Source organism: Myotis lucifugus, unplaced genomic scaffold (assembly GCF_000147115.1).
Source record: "Myotis lucifugus unplaced genomic scaffold, Myoluc2.0 scaffold_505, whole genome shotgun sequence".
Taxonomy (NCBI): domain Eukaryota; kingdom Metazoa; phylum Chordata; class Mammalia; order Chiroptera; family Vespertilionidae; genus Myotis; species Myotis lucifugus.
The window spans coordinates 19,945-41,963 of NW_005871553.1; the positions used below are offsets into that span (position 1 = coordinate 19,945).

Here is a 22,019-nt window from a genome sequence, read left to right on the forward strand (position 1 = left end):
AAAGGGGACTAAGGCATTGCATTCTGAAGGCCTCTCAGACTCAATTATACTTAAAAAAAATGTTGAATACACTTATCTTTAAAAAACATACTGAAAAAACCCCCAAAGAAAACGATATGCCTGTGAAAATAAATTGAAGCACAACAAAAAAATAAAATAAACATACTGAATACCCAGATTGGCAGTAGTAATGTTTCCACTTCCAAATAATAAAATTGGCCACACATTTAATCAAGTGGGAAACGCTGAAGCCACCTAACTGTTCACAGGTTCTTCCTCTTCACACTAATGGCCAACACCTTGATTTAATCAACTCCTTTAGCGCTGCCATGACCCCATCTAGCCCAGCTTCAACTTCAGGTGAACTGGATGCATGCCAAGCTTCGTCTCCCATCTAACAATGTTCACTTCACGGCAAATTCAGAATCACTGTCCCTGTCCATTTCCAGTTCCTCGTTGCAATCCTTTATCCTTTCAATCTCGCTCTGCCCGTCAGGGTCCAGGAGCCAACTGGGGTTAGAATTTGTCCTTTATCCTCACATCACTAAGACTGCTTATAACACACTGATATTGATGTTTCATATTTAAAAACCAACTCCACATCCTGAGCAGCAACAGTGATCATGTAGATCACCCCCCATGAGCCAGACATGATAACAAGTGCTTTGCATAAACCTCATGTGTGTAGTCTTGCCAGAGTGAGCTGAAAACGTGAAGAAATTTAATATAATTAGAAATTTAAAGTTCACACTATGCCTTTATTCTTTAACTGATAAACCTTTAATTTGTCCTTCAAAAGTTAATTATAACTGGTGACAGCTTTTCTCAGATACTTCTCTCACGTCCAAGAGGGAAGACTTTAGCCTTCCCCGCACACAAGGGGGGAAGGGGCTGTAACTGCTAACAACACTCCGCAGTTACATTACTGCGCACAGCTTCCAAGTCGGCTGTTCTTCCAGGGGCTCCCTTCTGAGGGATGTAATGGCTGACAGCTTAACACTGACAAGTTCCAAACAATGCTTGTCTCATTCATAAATTCTCCGAGGCTCCCGAAGCACCACACCACCTTCCGTCACAGCCCTCTGCAGCCGCTGCATCTGGTTTTAAGGACCAAGAAAGGGAAAGGGTTAAATCAGCACAAGTTAGCTGACAATAAACAGTCTACTTCCCAATAGAAAGAGAACAACTGATTTGCTCTTTGCTAACTTCCCACCTATGCTGGTTTTTCAGAAACTGACCTTTATAACGACCCGGATAAGAAAATAGAGACTGCAGAAACTTTAAGGATATCAAGCAGTGTTTTAAATATTATACAGACAGGGTGTTAATACATGAACAAGGAAGTAGAGTGGTCGACATCATGGCTGTAGAATTAGTCGCCGTGGGTTTGAAACCTCCCCCACCATGGCTGGACTTGCCAGTCGCGGGTTACTTATATACAGAACCGGGAACACTAGTCCTGCCCCTTGGGCTGCTATGAGGATGAAACTAGGTAATGCACATCAGGATACCCACCTCAGAGTCTGACACATGAAAAGAATTTGAAATATGGAACTATTATTATTATCTATCTAACATCAAGAATTAACACAATACTTTTAAAGTAAGTACATGAAAACCAAAATACCGATTCGGAGGCTGCCTCCCAAGGAGTTGGTTGGTAGACCATGAAGTTGATTCCTGCCTCTAGGCATCGTTCCGCCAGCACCCGTCCAATGTTCTCACAAGCCGCCACGTTTTTGGTGCTGTAAAGGTGCTTTTTAATAGCCCACTCACGTGTGGATGCAGAAACCACAACCTGGCCGTTGCGATGCTCAACAAGTGCTTCTATATGGTGCTGAGTCCTTATAACTCGCAGCCTAAATGAGAGAATAAAATCATAATAAAAGAATCCTAAAGATAAGTGACTTCAGGTGAATACGTGCCTAAATATTGTGCTCATTTACTTCAATGTACTTCACCTCGATTTTACTTGGGAAAGGTATTTTTCCTTGCCTTTATGAGGATATCCTCAACAATAAACCAAGCACTTCCGCTCAACCTCTCATGTCAAAGAGAAACTTGGTATTTCTGAGAGTGGAGCTATATTTACCCAGCATCTATTTTAGAAGAGGGTCTGAGCAGATAGAGCTAAGTTGCTGACTCCACACTGGGTAAAGATAAACTTATTCTATACTTGCATTTTCCAGCTCACACCAAAGTAAGTGTAAAACGGACCAAAGACCTGCAGCATAAAGCAACTAGCATAGTTCCGGGCAAACACAAAGTGTTCAGCAAATAACCGTCTTTATACAAGACTGGGAACCATCTTCTCGCTTCTACCCTCGCCCCTTAAAAACGTCTTCTCCTGCCAGAACCGGTTTGGCTCAGTGGATAGAGCGTCGGCCTGCGTACTCAGGGGTCCCGGGTTCGATTCCAGTCAAGGGCATGTACCTTGGTTGCGGGCACATCCCCAGTGGGGGGCGTGCAGGGGGCAGCTGATCGATGTTTCTCTCTCATCGATGTTTCTAGCTCTCTATCCCTCTCCCTTCCTCTCTGTAAAAAAAATCAATAAAATATATTTTTTTAAAAAAAGAGTTCTCTCACCCTTAAAAAAAAAACAAAAAAAAGAGTCTTCTCCCGAAGGTAACCAGAATGACCTTTAACTCGGACTCCACCTGTAAATCCCCTCACAGGTTCTCGCTGCAGCGGAAATACAGTCTAAAGTGCTCACTTCGCGTTACCAAGTAAACCATCGGTATGCCACCTGCTTCCCCGTCTTCATCTCGCACCCTTCACCCGTGTCCACTCCGCCGAGACCTCACACCGGGCTCCTGCCCGCCCTGCTGCTCCCTCCGCGGCAATGCTCTTCTTGGCAGATAACTGGACACCCCCCCCCCGCCCCCATTCAACTAGCATCCTTTTTCAGTGTCCTCCGTGACACCTCTCGTTTGTTTCCGTGCCCCCACTTCCGCCGACCCCTGCTCTACCCACCACCCGGCTTCCCGAGAAGGGGCCCCGCAGGCCCTGGCGCGTGGGAATGGCCCGGTGAGCGCCATCGGAGGCCCGTCCCTGCCGGCCGACCTACCTGTGCCAGAACTCCCGGGAGGGCCACACGGTGCCCCAGCCCCGCTCCTTCCGGGCCACGGCCAAGAGTTCCAGATTCCGGGGGTTCCGGTTGGTGAACTCGGGGGCCACAGCTTCGTTTCCCAGAGGGTCGGCTTCAGGCTGCACCTCCGGCTCGGGACGGGTGGACAGCGACGCGACCCCGCGCCCTGCAACAGAAACCAGCGCACGCGCCTTTAAAAGGGACCCCAGACAAGACCAGACCTTTCCCATCCGTCCCCCCACCTCTGGCCCTGGACGGGGGACAGAAGGTGCGCTTGGCCACAGGGCGCAGTGTCCTCAGACCCCCTCACGATGCTGTCGGCTCGTCCCCCTTCGATGGGGACGTGGAATGTAAGACCCGACGGGCACGGGCACGTTACCCTGCAGGCCCCGGGGAGGAATCTCGGAGAAGGGGCGAGATTACCGGAGTTCCTGAAAGCCGACAACAACTCCCAGCACCTTGACCGAAGCGCCATCGCCGAGGGGACCGTGGGCAAAGCCGAGGGAACGCTTCGCCACTTTCCCTCACCCACGACCCCACGACCTGCCGGGCGCTGCCATGTTAACTCAGGGAAAAGCCTCAGAATCGCGTCGGCCGTCGACCCTCCACCCGGAACTAACAGTTTCCCGGCCGCTGAGTGGCCGAGAGGGCCACCTGTGACCTCCGCTCCTCCAATCATCGCTTACGCTGGGGTCACGCAGCCGCCGGAGCCGACCAACCACCTCACAGTAAAGCACTCGGGGGGGAGGGGGGGGCGCGACCCCTTCGTTTCCGCGACGCCTTTTGCAGATTTGCGTTGGAGCCCGGGAGGAAGCCGGGACTTCGCGCTCCCTTATTTGGGCCCTCTGGTGGCAGAGCTCACCGACCATGACGCCACACACGGCGGTTGGGCACTGGGAGGAAGCGGGGCAGAGCAAGGCGCACAGCTTTCTCTGCAGAAACGATGGCCGGCATTTTAGCGGGGAAAGCCTTGCCCGTCCCACCCTGGCCCCGCTTGCACTCGGAGCCCAGGAACAAAGCCTGCGACTTGCCGGCTCCTCTCCAAACACGTTCCTACGTGTAAGGAGAACAAGGGAAATATTTACTGTATAAACTACAATAGTTTTTAAAACACGCAATAGCTGACTCTTTGGTCGGGAGCACTGACCTCTTTTCTGAAGTCAAAAAAATAGCCACTACAATAGCTGTACAATGTGAATGAATCAAAATAGGCAAAAATATATTTCTTGGTGAGCTGCAGTTTTACTAGTTGGTGAAAAACAATTGCTGGTATAAACACGCGAGAGTAGCTCAGAGGCCCCGCTGTACCTTTAAGAAGTGCCCACCCTCCTCCCGTCACACACCAGGCTCCACCCCACCGTGAACCCCCTCTTCTAGAAGGCACTAGAATGTGCAAATGCGCACGCGCACCCGAGCAATTTCCGCCCGCGGTGCAGGAGCCGGACTTCCGTTCTGCCTTCGCGCCCTTCCTATTCGCTCTCTAATTGGGCAAAAGTGATGAACCCGCCCTTCCGGCTCCTCACTTCCTACACATTCACGCTTCTCGCCCCCTCCCCTCCTCTCTTTCCCGCCCTGCCCCGCGGCGGCGCAGGGACTGAGGGGGCCGGGTGGGCGGGGGAAGAGGTGGAGCGGTGTTCCCAGAATCCCCTGCGGCATCGCCTGGGCCCGGTCCACGCCGCGCTGCCGCCTCCGCTGGGCCTCGGAACCGACGCTAGCCGTCCGCGGTGTAAGTGAAGCGCGAGGTGTACCCTGCCGCGAAGATGGAGGGGCCTCTGTCCGTGTTCGGGGATCGCAGCACTGGGGAGGCGATCCGCTCCCAGAACGGTAAGGACGGGCGAGGCCTCGGCTAGGTGACGCGGAGCGCTCCCCCCAGCCCTGCCCGCTGGGGCCGGGGTTCCGGTCCTGGTGCTTCCCTTCTCTCCCCAAAATAGGGTCGGGGTGCGGTGCGTAACCTACCCCCGCGGGTCCGTGCCTTCTGGGCGGGGCGGCAGCGGCCCCTTCCCGTAGGAGAGCGCGGCCTGTTTGGAGACCCGCGCTGGACGGGAGTGACGGGCGGTGGGTCCCCGGTACCGACACGTGCCGGCCACGCCTGGCGTCCCTTCGGCACCTCTGAGCCCCTTGTGTTCCGGTTCCTACCACGCGGAGCATCCCTCAGCCTCGAGGCCTCGTTTGAGGACCATGAGCCGGGAAAGACCCGCATCCCCGCGCCATCGGCGGTGCCGGCGTCCGGAGCTCGTTCTGTCCTCGCCCGTCGCTGGCAGCTCGTTGAAATGAGAGTAGCTCTGTCCTCGCCCGTCGCTGGCAGCTCGTTGAAATGAGAGTAGCCCAGGGACTTAGTTGGATGTTGTATAAGCGATAAACAATGAACTTATTCTAGTAAACGTTGGCCCGGACCAAAGCACTTGTTGGTGAACCCTTTTGGGGAGCGCGTACGCTTCCAAGTCATGGATGCCTGTCGATCTTACCGTTGATTGATTACGAATTCTTGTCTTGGATGAATTTGCAGTAAAGTCAGAAGCTCTGGTTCCCACATTTTTTTTTTAATTCGCAGATAAAGACTTGATTTTAATACGGTTTTTTAAAGAAAAAGTCGCTAGTTTTCCTTTTTCTATATGAGGTGACAGAACCCAAATTATGACTAGTAGATGACCTTTTTATTTTAAGTGATTAGGACAGATTTGTAGATTGGGAAGATTCAGAGGCTGTTGGCTGTCATTTACTTTCTTGAAGCTGAAATTGTCCTTCGAAGCAGTGGGTTTTCCTAATTTCATTATTTCATTTCTGTAGTTATGGCTGCAGCTTCTATTGCCAATATTGTGAAGAGTTCTCTTGGACCAGTTGGCTTGGATAAAATGTTGGTGGATGATATTGGTGTAAGTACAGTTAGATGTTTGTGTCTTTAAATTAATGAGATCTTAAATGTTTTGCTATGTAGATTCTTTGTTTTTAATCAGAGTGCTTGTATTGGAAGGGGTAGTAAGGGTGAAGGTATGTCATAATGTGGTTGTGTTAATGAGAGGATGTCCTGTTTCTGTACATAATTGTGGTTTTTCCCCCTTCCCTGCAAATTCCTTAGGATATCACCATTACTAACGATGGTGCGACCATCCTGAAGTTACTGGAGGTAGAGCATCCTGCAGCTAAAGTTCTTTGTGAGCTAGCTGACCTGCAAGACAAAGAAGTGGGCGATGGAACCACCTCCGTGGTAGGTAGTCCGGGTAGATGGCTAAAGACTCGCTTTCCTATATCCGTCAGAAAGTGAACCGTAGTCAGTTATTTGCTTCTGAGTTAAAAATAAGTTAGTTACGAGGGGGAAAAATGGGCAGTGGTTCTGAAACTAAACTTGAAAAGGCTGATGGTTATAGCTAGTTTGTACACTCCGAGTAGAGAAGAAACTTAAGAGATATTTCAATATGGTCCCCTCCTGACCTGAGACTTAGAAATTTCTAAAACCTTCCCTTTATAAAATTTCACCGGTTTATAAAAACAAGATGCTTTTATATTTTACATGCTGGCGAGGCAATCTCATGAGTTCAGAATGGGAGTGTGATCAGTATTATGAATGTGGAGAGCATCCAGCACATTGCTATAGAAACAAGTAATTTGCTCTAAAGAAACAATGTATTGTGTGGGGAAATGTTTGCATTTCTAAATTAAACTATAAGCCATGAAAGAATGGACTCTACCTCTTATAAAATAATAAAAATGGCCTTAAAATTAGGATTTCTCCCAAAAGCAGCATTTTTGAACTCTTTATTTCTTTTTTTAAATATATTTTTATTGTTTCGGAGAGGGAGGGGGAGAAATAGAATGAATCGTCAATGATGAGAAAGAATCATGGACCGGCTGCCTCCTGCACACCCCACACTGGGGATCGAGCCCGCAACCCGGGCATGTTACCTGACCAGGAATCGAACCGTGACCTCCTGGTTGATAGGTCGGTCGAGGTTCAACCACAGATCCATGCCAGCTGGGATGAAGTCTTTTTAATTAAAAAATATTTTTAGCCCTAGCTGGTTTGGCTCAATGGATAGAGTGTTGGCCTGCGGACTGAAGGGTCCCAGGTTCGATTCAGGTCAAGGGCACATGCCTGGGTTGTGGGACTCGGTCCAACGTGCAGGAGGCAGCCAGTGATTCCCTCTCATCATTGATATTTCTATCTCTCTCTCTTCCTCTCTGAAATAAACAAAAGAATAAAAAGAATATTAAAAAAATATTTTTAGTGTCCTTAAATGATTTTTATAATAAGCCAAATAATAACCTAAAATAGTAAAGGCCATTTGAGTAGTCAGACTCTTAGCATTTGTTGGACACTTAATCTTTAAAAGTAATGGATGGGCCCTAACTGGTTTGGCTCACTGGATAGAGCGTCGGCCTGCGGACTAAAAGGTCCCAGGTTCGATTCCGGTCAAGGGCATGTACCTTGGTTGCGGGCACATCCCCAGTAGGGAGTGTGCAGGAGGCAGCTGATTGATATTTCTCTCTCATCGATGTTTCTAGCTCTCTATCCCTCTCCTTTCCTCTCTAAAAAATCAATAAAATAGCCGAAACCGGTTTGGCTCGGTGGTTGGAGCATTGGCCTGCGGACTGAAGGGTCCCAGGTTCGATTTCGGTCAAGGGCATGTACCTGAGTTGCGGGCACATCCCCAGTAGGAGGTGTGCAGGAGGCAGCTGATCGATGTTTCTGACTCTATCTCTCTCCCTTCCTCTCTGTAAAAAATCAATAAAATATATTTTTTAAAAAATCAATAAAATATATATTTTAAAAGTAATGGATGGGTAGTCTTTGACTATTGTACTACAGAACTAGTGTATTAGCCAGAACATTTTTCTGGCTTTTTCTTGGGTTTGGCCATTTGAATATGAAACACTGGGTAGAGTTATCTTTTTTTCAGGTTTCTGATCAGTTACTCATTTTACTGCCATCACAATTCTGGTTAATTCTTGATAATTTTGCTGCTTTTACATACGCATTGCACGTAGAGTGCTAGACTAATATTACAGCCACTAATGTTTTCTCAACAGGTTATTATTGCAGCAGAACTTCTAAAAAACGCAGATGAACTAGTCAAACAGAAAATTCATCCCACGTCTGTTATTAGTGGCTATCGACTTGCTTGCAAGTAAGATTGTATTCAGAGAAAATTTTATATTATTTGATGTAATAATTGCAAACTGTGTTTAAATGTTTTCATTAATAACTACATCTTATTTTTTAAAAGTTACATTTTAGCATTTAAGTGATATTTGAAGAAGTAGGGCCAGTATCTTTTCTTCCCATTTGACTACCACATTTTCTCCTAATAGATTTTAGTGGCTATGCTTATGGGATAGATTAAAATTGCCATGATCTGAAGAGGGAGGATTTATTTGTGTCCTCCTCCTATATGAAATGGCTGAACAGAAAATTGGTGCCTATGACATTTTGACACTATGGTAAAACAAAAGTTTGAATAGTGAATTAATTTGTAATTGTTTTCTCCCCCACGCTTTAAATAGGGAAGCAGTGCGTTATATCAGTGAAAATCTAATTATTAACACAGATGAACTTGGAAGAGATTGCCTCACTAATGCTGCTAAAACATCAATGTCATCCAAAATCATTGGAATGTATCCTTGTGGTGGTCCAGTAAAGTTTGGGCTTTTTTTAGAAGAAAGAACTTGTGTTAGTTTTCATGCCAGGTGATGCCGTTTTGAAATTGCCTGTTTCCTTCCCTGCTTCTTTAGGGGGGAGGTAATGTAAAGAGTAAAAGTAATATGAACTGCAGGTAGTGATAAGTAATCCTTGTTTTCTTGATGAGATTGCAAAAGGGAAGTGCCTTTGAATTACCCTTGATTTTCATGTTTCCCTGTTCTCCATTCCAAGTCTCTTGTTCCCCTTAACTATCGCCTTAGAGATGGTGATTTCTTCGCTAGTATGGTGGTAGATGCCGTGCTTGCTATTAAATACACAGATGCAAGAGGCCAGCCTCGTTATCCAGTCAATTCCATTAATATTCTGAAAGCCCATGGGAGAAGTCAGATGGAGAGTGTGCTCATCAATGGCTATGCACTCAACTGTGTGGTGGGGTCTCAGGGTAAGGCTCGGGATGTGGTCACTAACGAGAGGACTAGAGGTTAAGATGAGCTTTCTGTGGCTGCTTCCTGTTCATCTTCAGGTGAACTATCCAAGCTGTGCACTTACTGCTCTTTAAGGAATGTACGTCACATTATCAGTTTCTCTTTAATAACTTAAGCACGTAACTTAGGAAAAATGCAAGTTAGAAGAAAGTACGTGTGTTTAATGCCATAAAAATGCGTTATGTTAAACAAATTGAAATTTGTGTTTACGTATGACATTAATCTCATGCTTTATGGTTGGGTGTATAAAATGTACTGTTATTAGTAGTTACTGTGAAAGGACTTAATATTTTAATATTATGTTCAATTATAGGCATGCCCAAGAGAATAGTTAATGCAAAAATTGCTTGCCTTGACTTCAGCCTGCAGAAAACAAAAATGAAGCTTGGTGTGCAGGTGCTAATTACAGACCCTGAGAACCTGGACCAGATTAGACAGAGGTATGCTGGCAGATGTTCAAAGTAACTGCGTAACATCTCTTTCCTCCTTCCTGGCATAACTGTCCTTCCGTCAAAGGCCAGTCCCTCCCTCTACAATAAATGTTGTAGATTCTGTTGCATTCTGCCTTAGAGGGTTGCTTCATTTATAGTTCTTTCCCATCTGCATCTTCAACTACAAACTCTCCTGTTCATTCCTTTCTAGATTTCACTTGTAGCGCACACAGTTTGCTCTAGTTCCTCCCTCTCCGTTCCCACTCTTTACAGCCGGACATCTCAAGAGTGATTTACACAAAAACTGTTTTCTGGCACTTCATTTCTCATTCCTGTTACAGCTTTGTTCTCCGATCTCCGTCTTGCTAAGCTCACTGGTCACTGATACTCACTAGACATGTTCAACCTTCACTTGACCTTGATCGAGCCTTTGACTACTGCTTTCTTGAGACGGTTGGAGGGTGGAGTGGCTCTGTGCTACCGCCTCATCCGTATTCCTGTGCCTGGCCAGCTACCGCCCCCTGTTCTCTCCAGGATAACTCCTCATTCCGTGACCTCAGTTATTATGTGGAGACTCCCACATCTAGTTTTCTGAGCACCAAACACACATGGATTTGTCTGGTTGAATATTTCTTAAAACAACTTGTGATGATATATCCCAATCTACGCTTGATTACTTTGATGATGGGAACCCCTCTACTCAGGCAGAAAGCTAGAAAGTATCTTTACCTCTTTTTTTTTTAACCTAATAACTTATACTTTTTCACTAAGACCACTTGATTTCCATCTTCAAATTAAATCTCACATTCATCTATTTTCCATTTGCATTCTCTTGCTCAGACTATTACAGAAGCACCCACACTGGTCATCTCATTCCTTCCCTCCCAGGCTCCTTCCACATGGCAGCCAAGTCCATGTCATTACTTCTAAGACCAGAGCCCTTTTTTTAAAAATATATTTTATTTTTTTACAGAGAGGAAGGGAGAGGGATAGAGAGTTAAAAACATCAATGAGAGAGAAACATCCATCAGCTGCCTCCTGCACACCCCCTACTGGGGATATGCCCTTGACCGGAATCGAACCTGGGACCCTTGAGTCCGCAGGCCGACGCTCTATCCACCAAGCCAAACCGGTTAGGGCCCAGAGCCTTTTTAATACCTTCCATATTCCTTACATTGTAGTCTAGGCACAACAGGGACTAGGATTCACAAACGTTCTCCACAGACTAGAATGCTTCTCCCTCTGCCTGTAACATACTCTCTGCCTACTTGTTTTAATTATTTTAAATATAGTTTTATTGATTTTGGAGAAGGGAGGGAGAGAGAAACATTAAGGATGAATCATTGATCACCTGCCTCCTGCACGCCCCCTAGTGGGGATCAAGCTCACAACCTGGGCATGTGCCCTTGGCCGGAATCGAACCTTTCAGTCTGTAGGCCGACGCTCTATCCACTGAGCCAGACCAGCTAGGACTGTTTAAATTTTTTACTTGCTCTTTAAGTGGTCAGTCTCTCAAAGAAGCTTCTCTTGACCCCTCAATCTAAATTACACACTACTGTGCCTTTCTATGCCTGTCTTCCTGGGGCTTAGCACAGTTTGTGTTTGTATGACTTCAATTGTAGTTCTGAAGGTAGAAACTGAATGATTTCCTTGGCTTTGTAGCCTCCCATGTTTAGTAGTTTGTGGCATGCAGTCTTTGTTCAGTGTATACAAAGAGGTTTGTTTTGAGGTTAATATTCAATTCGTTTTACTTTAAGAATTCTTTGAATTCTCTTATCTACTATTCCTTGAATGGTAGGTGTAACGGCTTCATTTACCTATATAGTGACTCCCAGAGCTTGATTTCCATGCATGTCTGCTTCCTAGAAGCATCACCTGAATGACACAGCGACTTCAAACGCATGTTGTTGAAATCAACTCTGCCTTCTCATCTTGCCTGCAACCTGCTAGTATGTCTCTTACTCCAGGGGTCGGAGGCTGACCCTCTGTTAGCTAAGCTATAGACCAGGGGTCCTCAAACTTTTTAAACGGGCCAGTTCACTGTCCCTCAGACCGTTGGAGGGCCGGACTATAGTTTAAAAAAAAACTATGAACAAATTCCTATGCACACTGCACATATCTTATTTTGAAGTAAAAAAACAAAACAGGAACAAATACAATATTTGTATTTGCATGTGGCCTGCAGGCCGTAGTTTGAGGACCCCTGCTATAGACTTTACTCGCTCCTCTGCTCATCTGTATCTCCAGTGATTATCTCCTTGCCTCAGTCCTTCACCTTCCCAGTACGGTTTCCACATTGACATCAGGGGGTCCTTTTGAAAACAGATTTGATGATGCTATTCCTAATTTTAAAAGATGAAGCAGTCCAGACTCTTTAACACCCCTACAGGCTTCTTCATGTTCTGGTCCTACCTGCAGTTTCAGCTCTGGAACCCTCTTGACTTCAGACCTTCTTGTCCCATCTGCCAGGATGGATTACTGTCTCCCATGTGCTGGTGGTCTCCGTATTGTACTTGTGGTAGCATTGGCCACAAACTGTGGTTGACAGGCTGCCAGATCATTGAAGGCAGGGACACTTCCGAATCACAGTTCTTGGTTAGAGATGCAAATTGGGGTTGCTAAGTGGGATTTTTAATGCCTGAAACTTTCATGTGAGTTGGACTGATTTAAATTCTGGTCATAAAAGGGAAAGAGTCAAAAAAAAACTTAATCTGCAATTATTTTGTGAAAAATACTTACGGAACTTAAAGCTTTGTTATATGAAAAACACAGAAGGTAACTTTGGCTTACTACACAAATACTTTATCTGTAGAGAATCAGACATCAGCAAGGAACGAATCCAGAAGATCCTGGCAACTGGAGCCAACGTTATTCTCACCACTGGTGGCATTGACGACATGTGTCTGAAGTATTTTGTGGAGGCTGGTGCAATGGCAGTCAGAAGAGTTTTAAAGAAGGACCTTAAGCGCATTGCTAAAGCTTCTGGAGGTATGTCTTCTGCCAGCTCTCAGGTGTGACGTTTCATGTTCCTGTACGTGACCATGTCTCTTTACATGGGGTGCCAGTATTAAGCAGCTTCAGAAAACAACCCTGTTTTCCTTTTACTCCTCCCTGTAATGATTGGTACTACAAATGTATTTATAGGGCCATTTTTCATGTAATTGAAAAAGTTCTTTAGTTTGCTGAATTTCTTAACCTCAAAATGACAGTTCCATGTCTGGTGCCTAACTGTAAACCGTAAACTTGTATTTATGCATCGCTTTTTTATAAATGTTCCTGAATCTAAGACGGTATAAAAATGTTTACAGATCTTTGTAATTACCTTAATAGCAATTGTTGTGTCAAGCCTGGCCAATTTGGAAGGCGAGGAAACCTTTGAGGCAGCAATGCTGGGGCAAGCAGAAGAGGTGGTACAGGAGAGAATTTGTGATGATGAACTGATCCTGGTCAAAAAGTAAGAGCTACTTTCTAAATTACAAAACTACATAGGTTTTATTAATGAGTAAAACAGACCCCTTCCCATTTATTTGCTGCTATAGTCTTTTCAATGGTATGAGCAGTTATACGCATGGGATAAAATAACATTAGACCATTGCCAATTGAGATGGAGTAACCATTTCATCTCTTCTGCATGCATGGTCTAGACAAACGTCCTTATGGAAGCAGGATTTGATCAAAGTGCTTAAAATAAATGTCTATACAGATTTCTTTTATAAAAGTGTTGCTTTAAGAATTTCACTTCCTTTTTTCAATAGCACTAAGGCTCGCACGTCTGCATCAATTATCTTACGTGGGGCAAATGACTACATGTGTGATGAGATGGAGCGCTCTTTACATGATGCTATTTGTGTGGTGAAGAGAGTTTTGGAGTCAAAATCTGTGGTCCCGGGTGGGGGTGCTGTGGAAGCAGCCCTTTCCATATACCTCGAAAACTATGCAACCAGCATGGTAAGAACCTCTGGTGACCCGCTTTCTTTCCAAGCAGCGCTCGGGAGATTGCCTCAAGGGTTTTGTTAATCCCCCTCATGAAACTAAAACCCTAGCTGCCACTGCGTCTTGATTTTCTTCCTTTTTTGATGCTACCTCATTGTCTGTCTTCTAGGGATCTCGGGAACAGCTTGCTATTGCAGAATTTGCACGATCTCTTCTTGTTATTCCTAACACACTTGCAGTTAATGCTGCCCAAGACTCCACTGATCTGGTTGCAAAGTTAAGAGCTTTTCATAATGAGGCTCAAGTTAACCCAGAACGCAAGAATCTAAAATGGTAAGTATACAATTTCCCTGTCTTTTTCATTGTCATCTGTATATCAGATGTCATCAGATGTATTGGTCATGTTCTCTGGTGGTTTCATTAGCATTGATGTGTCTTGGGTTGTACTAACCCCCCCGGCCTCTCTGGGTACTCACTTTACAGGATGAGCCACTAGAGCAGTGGTTCTCAACCTTCCTAATGCCGCGACCCTTTAATACAGTTCCTCACGTTGTGGTGACCCCCAACCATAAAATTATTTTCGTTGCTACTTCATAACTGTAATTTTGCTACTGTTATGAATCGTAATGTAAATATCTGATATGCAGGATGTATTTTCATTGTTACAAATTGAACATAATTAAAGCATAGTTTTTAATCACAAATACAATATGTAATTATATATGTGTTTTCCGATGGTCTTAGGCAACCCCTGTGAAAGGGTCGTTCGACCCCCAAAGGGTTGCGACCCACAGGTTGAGAACCGCTGCACTAGAGGAATGCAGGATATTCTTTTGGGGCAATACATAACCATCTTTAAGCAACCTCTTTATAATACAGTAATGGTGTTTACAGCTTTACTACCATGTAGTGCCTTTCTGCAACTCTTCTGTGCTAATTTTTGTTAATAGATTTTTCCCCCCTAAATTGCAGGATTGGTCTTGATCTGGTTAATGGTAAACCTCGAGACAACAAACAAGCAGGGGTGTTTGAACCAACTGTAGTTAAAGTTAAAAGTTTGAAGTTTGCAACAGAAGCTGCAATTACCATTCTTCGAATTGATGATCTTATTAAATTGCATCCAGAAAGCAAAGATGATAAGCATGGAGGTTATGAAGATGCTGTTCACTCAGGAGCCCTTGATGACTGATCTGATTTCTTTTATTTATAACACTGTACGATGCAGTTGTCTTGTACCTTGCATAGTATACATTAAAAGTACACCCATCAAGCCCTGGGTTCTTGTGAAGTGGAAGATGGCTCCCACCCTCACATTGGTCCTGATTTCACATATTAGTGCCTTATTAGTAGAAAGAAATGAGGTTCAAGTTTAATTAAGCAGGTTCACCCTCTCTGAACACACATTGCTATCCCCATCCCACCCCCAATGCATAGGGCAGCAACACCACGACGCCCACCCTTTCGCTCCATTGTGTGTAACAGGGTAACGAGAATCCGACAGCCAGATGCCCCGAGAGGGTGGCCCAGGGCTATAGCCCCTCCTTGAATGTTGACCTAAAGGGAGAAAAGACTTGTCATTCTGTAGATAGAGGGCTAAAATCCTAAACTAATACCTTTTTCCTCTTAATGTTATACCAGTAAGCTACCCTCTGATTTATACCCATATGATATCTATCCTATCTTCCCTAGTCCTTCACTTAAAATTTTTTTGGAGCCCTGTTATGTTTGAAGTAAACCAATGCAGTCTAGGGTTTTTGCCTTTGGAAGCAACAGGGTAAATGAACCTGCAGTCCCACCAATTACTACCATATGGCCAATACCTGGGACTTGATCTAACTATGCTATGTGTGTTTTGCTGTTTTGCAAGCTCTCAGGAAGGGCTGCTTACTCAAGTTTACCTTTTCCGGGTTCAATCCAAGTTCCTTAGTTATTGCAACTGAGAGGGCTGCAAAGGCTTCATTGATTTCAAATATGTCCACATCCTCCAGTGACCAGCCTGCTTTTGCAACCTAAAGGAAAGATTAATGGGAGAGGTCTAAACATCGGGTGGCAGCATTCTTCATTGTACATTAAAAAGAATATATACGATACTGAAGGATCTCAGAAAATGCCATTTGGGGCTGCTACATCAGCCTAGTGACTTCAGGATAAAACAGCCCTTGGAAATTCTAAACTAAAATTTTGAACCAGTAACATCTGTCAGGTGTAGGAGAGGTGACAGAGCATCCGCTCCCCTTGATCCAAATGTTCTGGGCTGCCCTTTGTGTAGGGAAAATAGGAAAGGGGATGAATGGGCTCACTTAAGGCTAATTGGAAGACTTTCATAAAAGGGAAACAACAAATGAAACCTGATAGGAATAAACATGAAAACAAAGCTCGTTCTTGGCATTTTGGAGTGGAAAGGATCTGGGCATGTTAAGGCAGACCTTAATATGCAATTGCAGGTTACGGGTCTAGTCTTTAGAGAAAGTAACAGCAAAGGACAGGTGGTGACATTCAGAAGTAAACTCACAGCTTGCTTTATTGCTGGAATTGGTCCTATTCCCATAATGGAAGGCTCCACTCCTGCTTGTGACCAGGAAACTATCTCTGCTAAAGGTGTCAGCCCACGGTTATCAGCCTCCGACTTCTTCATAAGGACCACAGCTGCAGCACCATCATTTATTCCTGCAAAAAACAACTGTCTTGATTTCTAAAATAATGCTTATTAACTTACACAGTTGTGTATCTGTTTACTTTCTCTATTAACACATCTTGGCAGAAGCCATCTGCCATATTTCAGACTTCACTGTGTAATTTGAAATGGTAACTTAGGCAATAAGACATACAAAACATTCCAATGGGAAAGTGGAATGATTAAAAAGTGGGGGAGGGGGGGTGAATGAAAAAAAATGGAAGAAATAGCCCCAACTTCACGGGAGAACACTGACAACAGATTCTGGTTTTGGAAAAGTACAATGATACTAGATAAACTGGGGTCCCCTAATTTGCTTTTTCATTTGTGCATCTAGTTAGGATATTGGTAAAGCAAATCCATTCATTCAGTATATATAGGTTAAGCTTCTAATCAAGTATGGAAAAACTAATGACCAAATACTATACAGAACTACATTTTCCCCTAAAGCTGCTAAAACAAGGTTTTAGAATAACATGTATAAATAGATGAAATAAAAGAAAAAAGGTATTAATGTGGTAGAATTACCAGAAGATGGGGTTCCCCAACTGTCCTTCAGAAAATCTAACCTGGCCTTGGCCGGGTAGCTCAGTTGGTTAGAGCAGCGGTCGCCAACCAGTGGTCCATGGATCACTGGTGATCTGTGAGGTCCGAAAGGTTGGCAACCACTGGGTTAGAGCATCATCCCAATACATCAAGGTTTGGGGTTTGATCCCTGGTCAGGGCACATATAAGAAGCAACCAGTGAATGCATCAATAAGTGGAACAACTTGTCTTCCCGCTTCCTCTCTCTAAAATCAAGTAAAAACTTTTTACCCTAACCTGAAGCATTAGCTGCAGTCACTGTTCCTGTCCCATCCGTAAGGAAGTAAGGCTTTAGTTTAGACATGGCTTCTATGTTGCTCCCATGGCGAGGAAACTCATCTGTTTTAACTTCAATAAGACCTGAAAAGGAAAACAAATCCTGAGGTCAGGTCAGAGATGGCAGTCAGCACGCTACGAATGGTGGGCTCCTCAGACCTGATTCATGAAGATTCGTATTTGAAGATGAGGTTTATTTAAAAAGAACTTTCATTCCAGTAAGAGAAAAGTATGCACACTAGTAACATTTATTGTATGTATGTTAGGACATTTTATGAACACTATGGTCATGAGGCATTCTGAGTGTTTTCCATGTCTGAGGAAGGCAGTTAGTCTTTTGTGCAAGACGGCTGTGGTCAGACACAGGACTTGGCTGCTTACAGAGGACTGGATCCTGGAGTGTGAAAGCCAACCTCACTGACATAAGGAATGTCAGTTCATTGCTAAGAGAATTTGACTCAAGCACTCCATCTATATATATATATAAAAGCCTAAGGGACCACTACAACCAAACGACCAGAACGACTGTTCGACACTCGCTATGACACACACTGACCACCAGGGGGAAAACGCTCAACCCTGGTGGTCAGTGCGCTCCCACAGCCAACCTCCCATGCCCCTCCCCCTGACCTCCCACTCCGACCCCCTGGCCAACCTCCTACACCCCACTTCCCGCTGGTCAGCAGGCCAACCTCCCAGGGTCCCTCCCCACGGCTGGCTGGCCCCCCGCTAAGCCTCGATTGCAAACAAGGCCAAGGGGCTCCACCCATGCACAAATCCGTGTACCGGGCCTCTAGTATTAGGTAAAAGCAAAGGGACCCATAAAGATTCACCCAAGAAATAGGAGCCGCACACAGAAGCAAGAGGAAGTAATGGATGTTCACCTCTGAGATGAGCCTGTAACAGGCCAGCTGTGGCCTCACAACCTGTCAGTGCTCTAGTTTCTCCTGAAACTGGCCCCACCCACCTAGCAGTGTGGACACTGGGACCAAGTGTCTGGATGCTGGCCCAGCTTCCCATGTTTCCTCTCCCCATAAACGTTGCCCCACACCCCAAGCCTTATTCAGAGGCTTCCAGGGGATACCTTTCAGCCTGAAAGGCTTGGCTAGGACACCATTTATACACCAGTCCTATATATTATTCTTTCAGATATTATTCTTATAAAGAGCTATGTTGGTGTTTAAATCATTATGATTTATGTACCCACCTTTTCTTTTTTAAATATTTTTACTGATTTCAGAGAGGAATGGACAAGGAGAGAGAGACAGAAACATCAATGATGAATCATTGACTGGCTGCCTCCTGCATGCCCCACACTGGGGACTGAGCTAGCAACCCGGGCATGTGACCTGACCAGGAATTGAACTGTGACCTCCTGGTTCATAGGTTGACGCCGGCCAGGCCTGAACCCACCTTTTCTAGAAGGCACCAACACTGGTACAATCTCTTTGTCAAAGTGGCCAGCTTTCTGTGCGCTCTCCGTCCTGTTCTGGGACAGAACTGCCAACTTGTCCTGATCTTCTCTAGTCACTTGCCATTTTTTGGCTACATTTTCAGCTGTGAAAAAAACAGACAAAGCAAAATATAAACATTTACAGGAACTGGGTTTTGGTAGCTCAAGTTTTTCACATTTAAACAAGCACTGAGAGCCCAACACCAGCAGGCCCGCTGACAGGCTAAGGGACAGTGCTCTATTGGCAATCTTGCCTCCCACTGGCAATGAATAGGAAAATCTTGCAGGGACCTAAGAAGCCATTTTCTTTCTTTGCTTCCTTCCTTCTCTCTTTTCCATTAAATAATGTTAAACTTTCAGAAATTTCCTTTATGCAGATTTCCCAATTGTCTATTTTGCCCCAATTGCTTTATCATTCTCTTTCTGAACCATTTGAAAGTGCTAGATATCCTGCTCCTTTATCCCTAAATTTTCATTTCAATGTATATTTCCCCACAAACAAGGCCATTTTCTTATATAACCACAGCTTTCAAAATTAGGAAATATATCATCAATACAATACTATTACGTAATTCTTGGTCCATATTCACGTTTCACTTGTCCCAATTATGTCTTTTTTAAAAAAATACATTTTTATTGATTTTTAGAGGAAGGGAGAGGGAGAAACATCAATGTGAAAACGAAACACGGATTGGCTACCTCCTGCGAGAAACATCGACCAGCTGCCTCCTGCACATCTCCTACTGGGGATGTGCCCGCAACCCAGGTACATGCCCTTGACCGGAATCGAACCCAGGACCTTTCAGTCCGCAGGCCGACGCTCTATCCACTGAGCCAAACCGGTTTCGGCACAATTATGTCTTTTTAAAAAAAAAATACATTTTTATTGATTTTTAGAGGAAGGGAGAGGGAGAAACATCAATGTGAAAACGAAACACGGATTGGCTACCTCCTGCGTGCCCCCTACTCAGCATCGAGCCCCCAACCAAGGCATGTGTCCTAACCAGGAATCAAACCGTCAACCTTTTGGTGCATGGAATGCCCAACCAACTGAGCCACACCGGCAGGGCCCAGTGATGTTCCTTGTAGCTAATTTATTTGTTGAGCCCAGGATCCAATCAGGATCATGCACTGCATTTCTCTGTCAATTTCTTCAGATTCTTTTTATTTGGTAGAGTTCTTCAGACTATGTGTGTTTCTTAACCTTGATATTTTGGAGAGCAGGGGCCAGTTCTTTTGTCAAATGTCCCTGATCTGGACTTAAGTGGCCCACTTACGACATATGGTCTCATGAGGAAAGCCCCCGTGGAGTCACTCATTACATGCTTAACCTTTCTACAGTGAGCGTTCTCCGCCACCCCCGCCTTACCTGTAATGCCCATGTGGTAGTTGTGAAATGCATCTGTAAGTCCGTCATGGAGAATACTGTCAGTCAGTGGTGTTTCCCCAATCTTGACTCCTGTCCTCAAGTGAACCAGGTGAGGAGCCTGAAAACAAGAAATACCAATGAATTTAGGCTTGGTTATAACTAGTCCTCTGCCTAGGATACCACTCTTAACTATTCAGTAATCTCTAAGTCCTCATCTAGTCCTCCTGTGACCCACTCCCCAATTCCGGCCTAGTCTCCTTACCCCGGATCCAGGGCCCACTCTGCCTACTCCTGGGAGCCTGTTACTTTCCTACCTACCCATTTCCATTTCCATCAAACCTCTCTCTTCTGTGTCCTATTTCCTTAAGAACCTCATTCATTCTTTCCAGATGCAACTAGCTCTCTGTTAAATGAAGACCTCACCCAAGAGTTTAACTGATGCGAACAATGTGCTACTTATTCTGATGGGAGGCATAATGCCCGCAGTGATAATAACTAGGTTTCCTAATTAACTGAAGGGGAGGATTTCTGGGAGGGGCACCCTCTTAACTCTCACCAACTCAACAGCAGCTGTACTAGAAGAGAAGAGCATGGGAGTCAGAAGATCTATATTTGAATCCTGGCTCTGGGCCTCAGTTTACTTACCTGTTAATTAACAATGACACCATCTACCCCTAAGGGCTGCTGTGACTGCCTGTATAAAAGCACCTCGTATATGACTACACAGATATTAGTAGGGTCCCATCATAACCACTCTAATCCTATTTGCTGCCTTAGGCCTGCCTTCCCCTGGGCTTCAGCAATGGCTGTGCTGAACAGACCATATAAGGCCCCCAAAATCATTTGGTCTGGCCCTGCCAAGCATTAGAGGTGAGTTAATTAAATGTTTGACCAAATATAGCAGGCTAATTTTTGTTTGTTTGTTAATCCTCACCTGAGGATATTTTTTCCATGGATTTTTTAGAGAGTGGAAGAGAGTAGAAGGAAGGGGAAGAGATAGAGAAACAGAGATCTGAGAGAGACACACTGATTGGATACCTCATGCAGGGGGATGGAGCCCACAACCGAGGTACGTGTCCTTGACTGTAATCGAACCTGGGACCCTCAAGTCTGCAGGCCGATGCTCTATCCACTGAGCCAAACCAGCTAGGGCCTAGCAAGCTAGTTTTTAAGTTGATAATTTTGTATGGCCCTCAAATGATGTTATAAATACCCACATGGCCGTTGGTGGAAAAAACGGTTCCCCACCCCTGGCCCAGGGGCTCCTCAGATCACCCACTGACCTGCCTGTCGGAAGCAGGGGATATACTTTCTCCTTTTTCACTGCCAGTTGGAGGGATGGAACTTGGTGAAACAAATCCCTCCTGGCAAACTTCTTAGAGAAGGGCACCGCTCAGCCGTCCTCTCTATGTTCTATAGCTCCCAAAGGTGAACAAAACTTGGCCCCTGCCTCTTTGTCACATGCAGGAAGGGAAGTGGCAACACTGACTTTTCCTCGTAATGAGAAAGAAATTGAAGACCAAGGATATCTACCGACTAATGTAATAGGTTTAATTCAGAAAATATTGTTTCATTAATATTTTAGGAAAACCATTCTATTGTAATCACACTGGTTGACAAGCTTTTACTTCAACCCCAATTTCCCATCTAATTTGAAAAGTAATTAACTTTCAGGTTGGGATCAAGGTTGAATCCATTTTTTGTTTATTTGTTTACTGCTTGGTTCCAGCTCTGGTAATGCAGCGATGTGCCCTGCCGTGGCGTGGACAGGCGTTTACTGGTGAGAGGTCTGACAGCCATTTCTCCAGGGCCTTACCTTGCTCATATTTTCCATGCCTCCTGCAACCACAATGCTGGAGTCCCCTATCCGGATCGACTGGGCTGCAAGGCACACAGCCTTGAGGCCTGACCCACAGATCATTTGGCAGCTCCATGCTGGAACAGAGTAGGGGATCCCTGCTCCCACACTGGCTTGTCGAACCGGATTCTGCCCACAACCTGGAGGAAGGGAAATGGAGGCCTCTCAGCAAAGAAAGAGAAAGATAACACACTAGGGGGCGGCACTATGCAAAATCAGGAGATTGCAACTG

General features: G+C 45.0%; 3 protein-coding genes and 2 non-coding genes across 6 annotated transcripts in view; 3 read left to right on the forward strand and 2 right to left on the reverse strand.

Annotated features, from left to right (window-relative positions):
- Positions 1-737: 737 nt before the first annotated feature.
- MRPL18 (mitochondrial ribosomal protein L18) lies at positions 738-5,296 on the reverse strand. Of its 2 annotated transcripts, none has more exons than XM_023744990.1 (4): positions 5,045-5,296; positions 3,068-3,254; positions 1,628-1,859; positions 738-1,097 (listed from the first exon to the last, which is right to left on the reverse strand). In XM_023744990.1, the coding sequence occupies exons 1-4, from the start codon at positions 5,286-5,288 to the stop codon at positions 1,026-1,028; spliced, it is 735 nt and encodes a 244-aa protein (XP_023600758.1). In that variant the 5' UTR covers positions 5,289-5,296; the 3' UTR covers positions 738-1,025. The 2 variants fall into 2 exon arrangements, with proteins under 2 accessions (XP_023600758.1, XP_014301614.1); XM_014446128.2 differs by lacking the exon at positions 5,045-5,296 and adding an exon at positions 3,512-3,712.
- Positions 4,714-14,843, forward strand: TCP1 (t-complex 1). The gene is made up of 12 exons (XM_006103759.3): positions 4,714-4,912; positions 5,876-5,961; positions 6,165-6,293; positions 8,114-8,211; positions 8,588-8,698; positions 8,984-9,165; positions 9,522-9,648; positions 12,452-12,627; positions 12,970-13,093; positions 13,395-13,587; positions 13,742-13,905; positions 14,545-14,843. The coding sequence occupies exons 1-12, from the start codon at positions 4,849-4,851 to the stop codon at positions 14,759-14,761; spliced, it is 1,671 nt and encodes a 556-aa protein (XP_006103821.1). The 5' UTR covers positions 4,714-4,848; the 3' UTR covers positions 14,762-14,843.
- Positions 8,362-8,498, forward strand: LOC111823473. Its single transcript, XR_002826502.1, has one exon. It is a non-coding gene; the product is annotated as a small nucleolar RNA SNORA29 (small nucleolar RNA).
- Positions 13,155-13,289, forward strand: LOC111823472. Its single transcript, XR_002826501.1, has one exon. It is a non-coding gene; the product is annotated as a small nucleolar RNA SNORA20 (small nucleolar RNA).
- ACAT2 (acetyl-CoA acetyltransferase 2) overlaps positions 14,755-22,019 on the reverse strand; it is a 10,488-nt gene continuing 3,223 nt past the window's right edge. The window contains exons 3-9 of the mRNA XM_006103758.3: positions 21,746-21,927; positions 19,930-20,047; positions 18,521-18,664; positions 17,069-17,191; positions 16,085-16,239; positions 15,471-15,581; positions 14,755-15,126 (exon numbers count right to left, since the gene is read on the reverse strand). Of these exons, the coding sequence (XP_006103820.1) occupies positions 14,956-15,126; positions 15,471-15,581; positions 16,085-16,239; positions 17,069-17,191; positions 18,521-18,664; positions 19,930-20,047; positions 21,746-21,927 (1,004 nt within the window). The 3' untranslated portion in view covers positions 14,755-14,955. The remainder of the gene's footprint in view (positions 15,127-15,470; positions 15,582-16,084; positions 16,240-17,068; positions 17,192-18,520; positions 18,665-19,929; positions 20,048-21,745; positions 21,928-22,019) is intronic.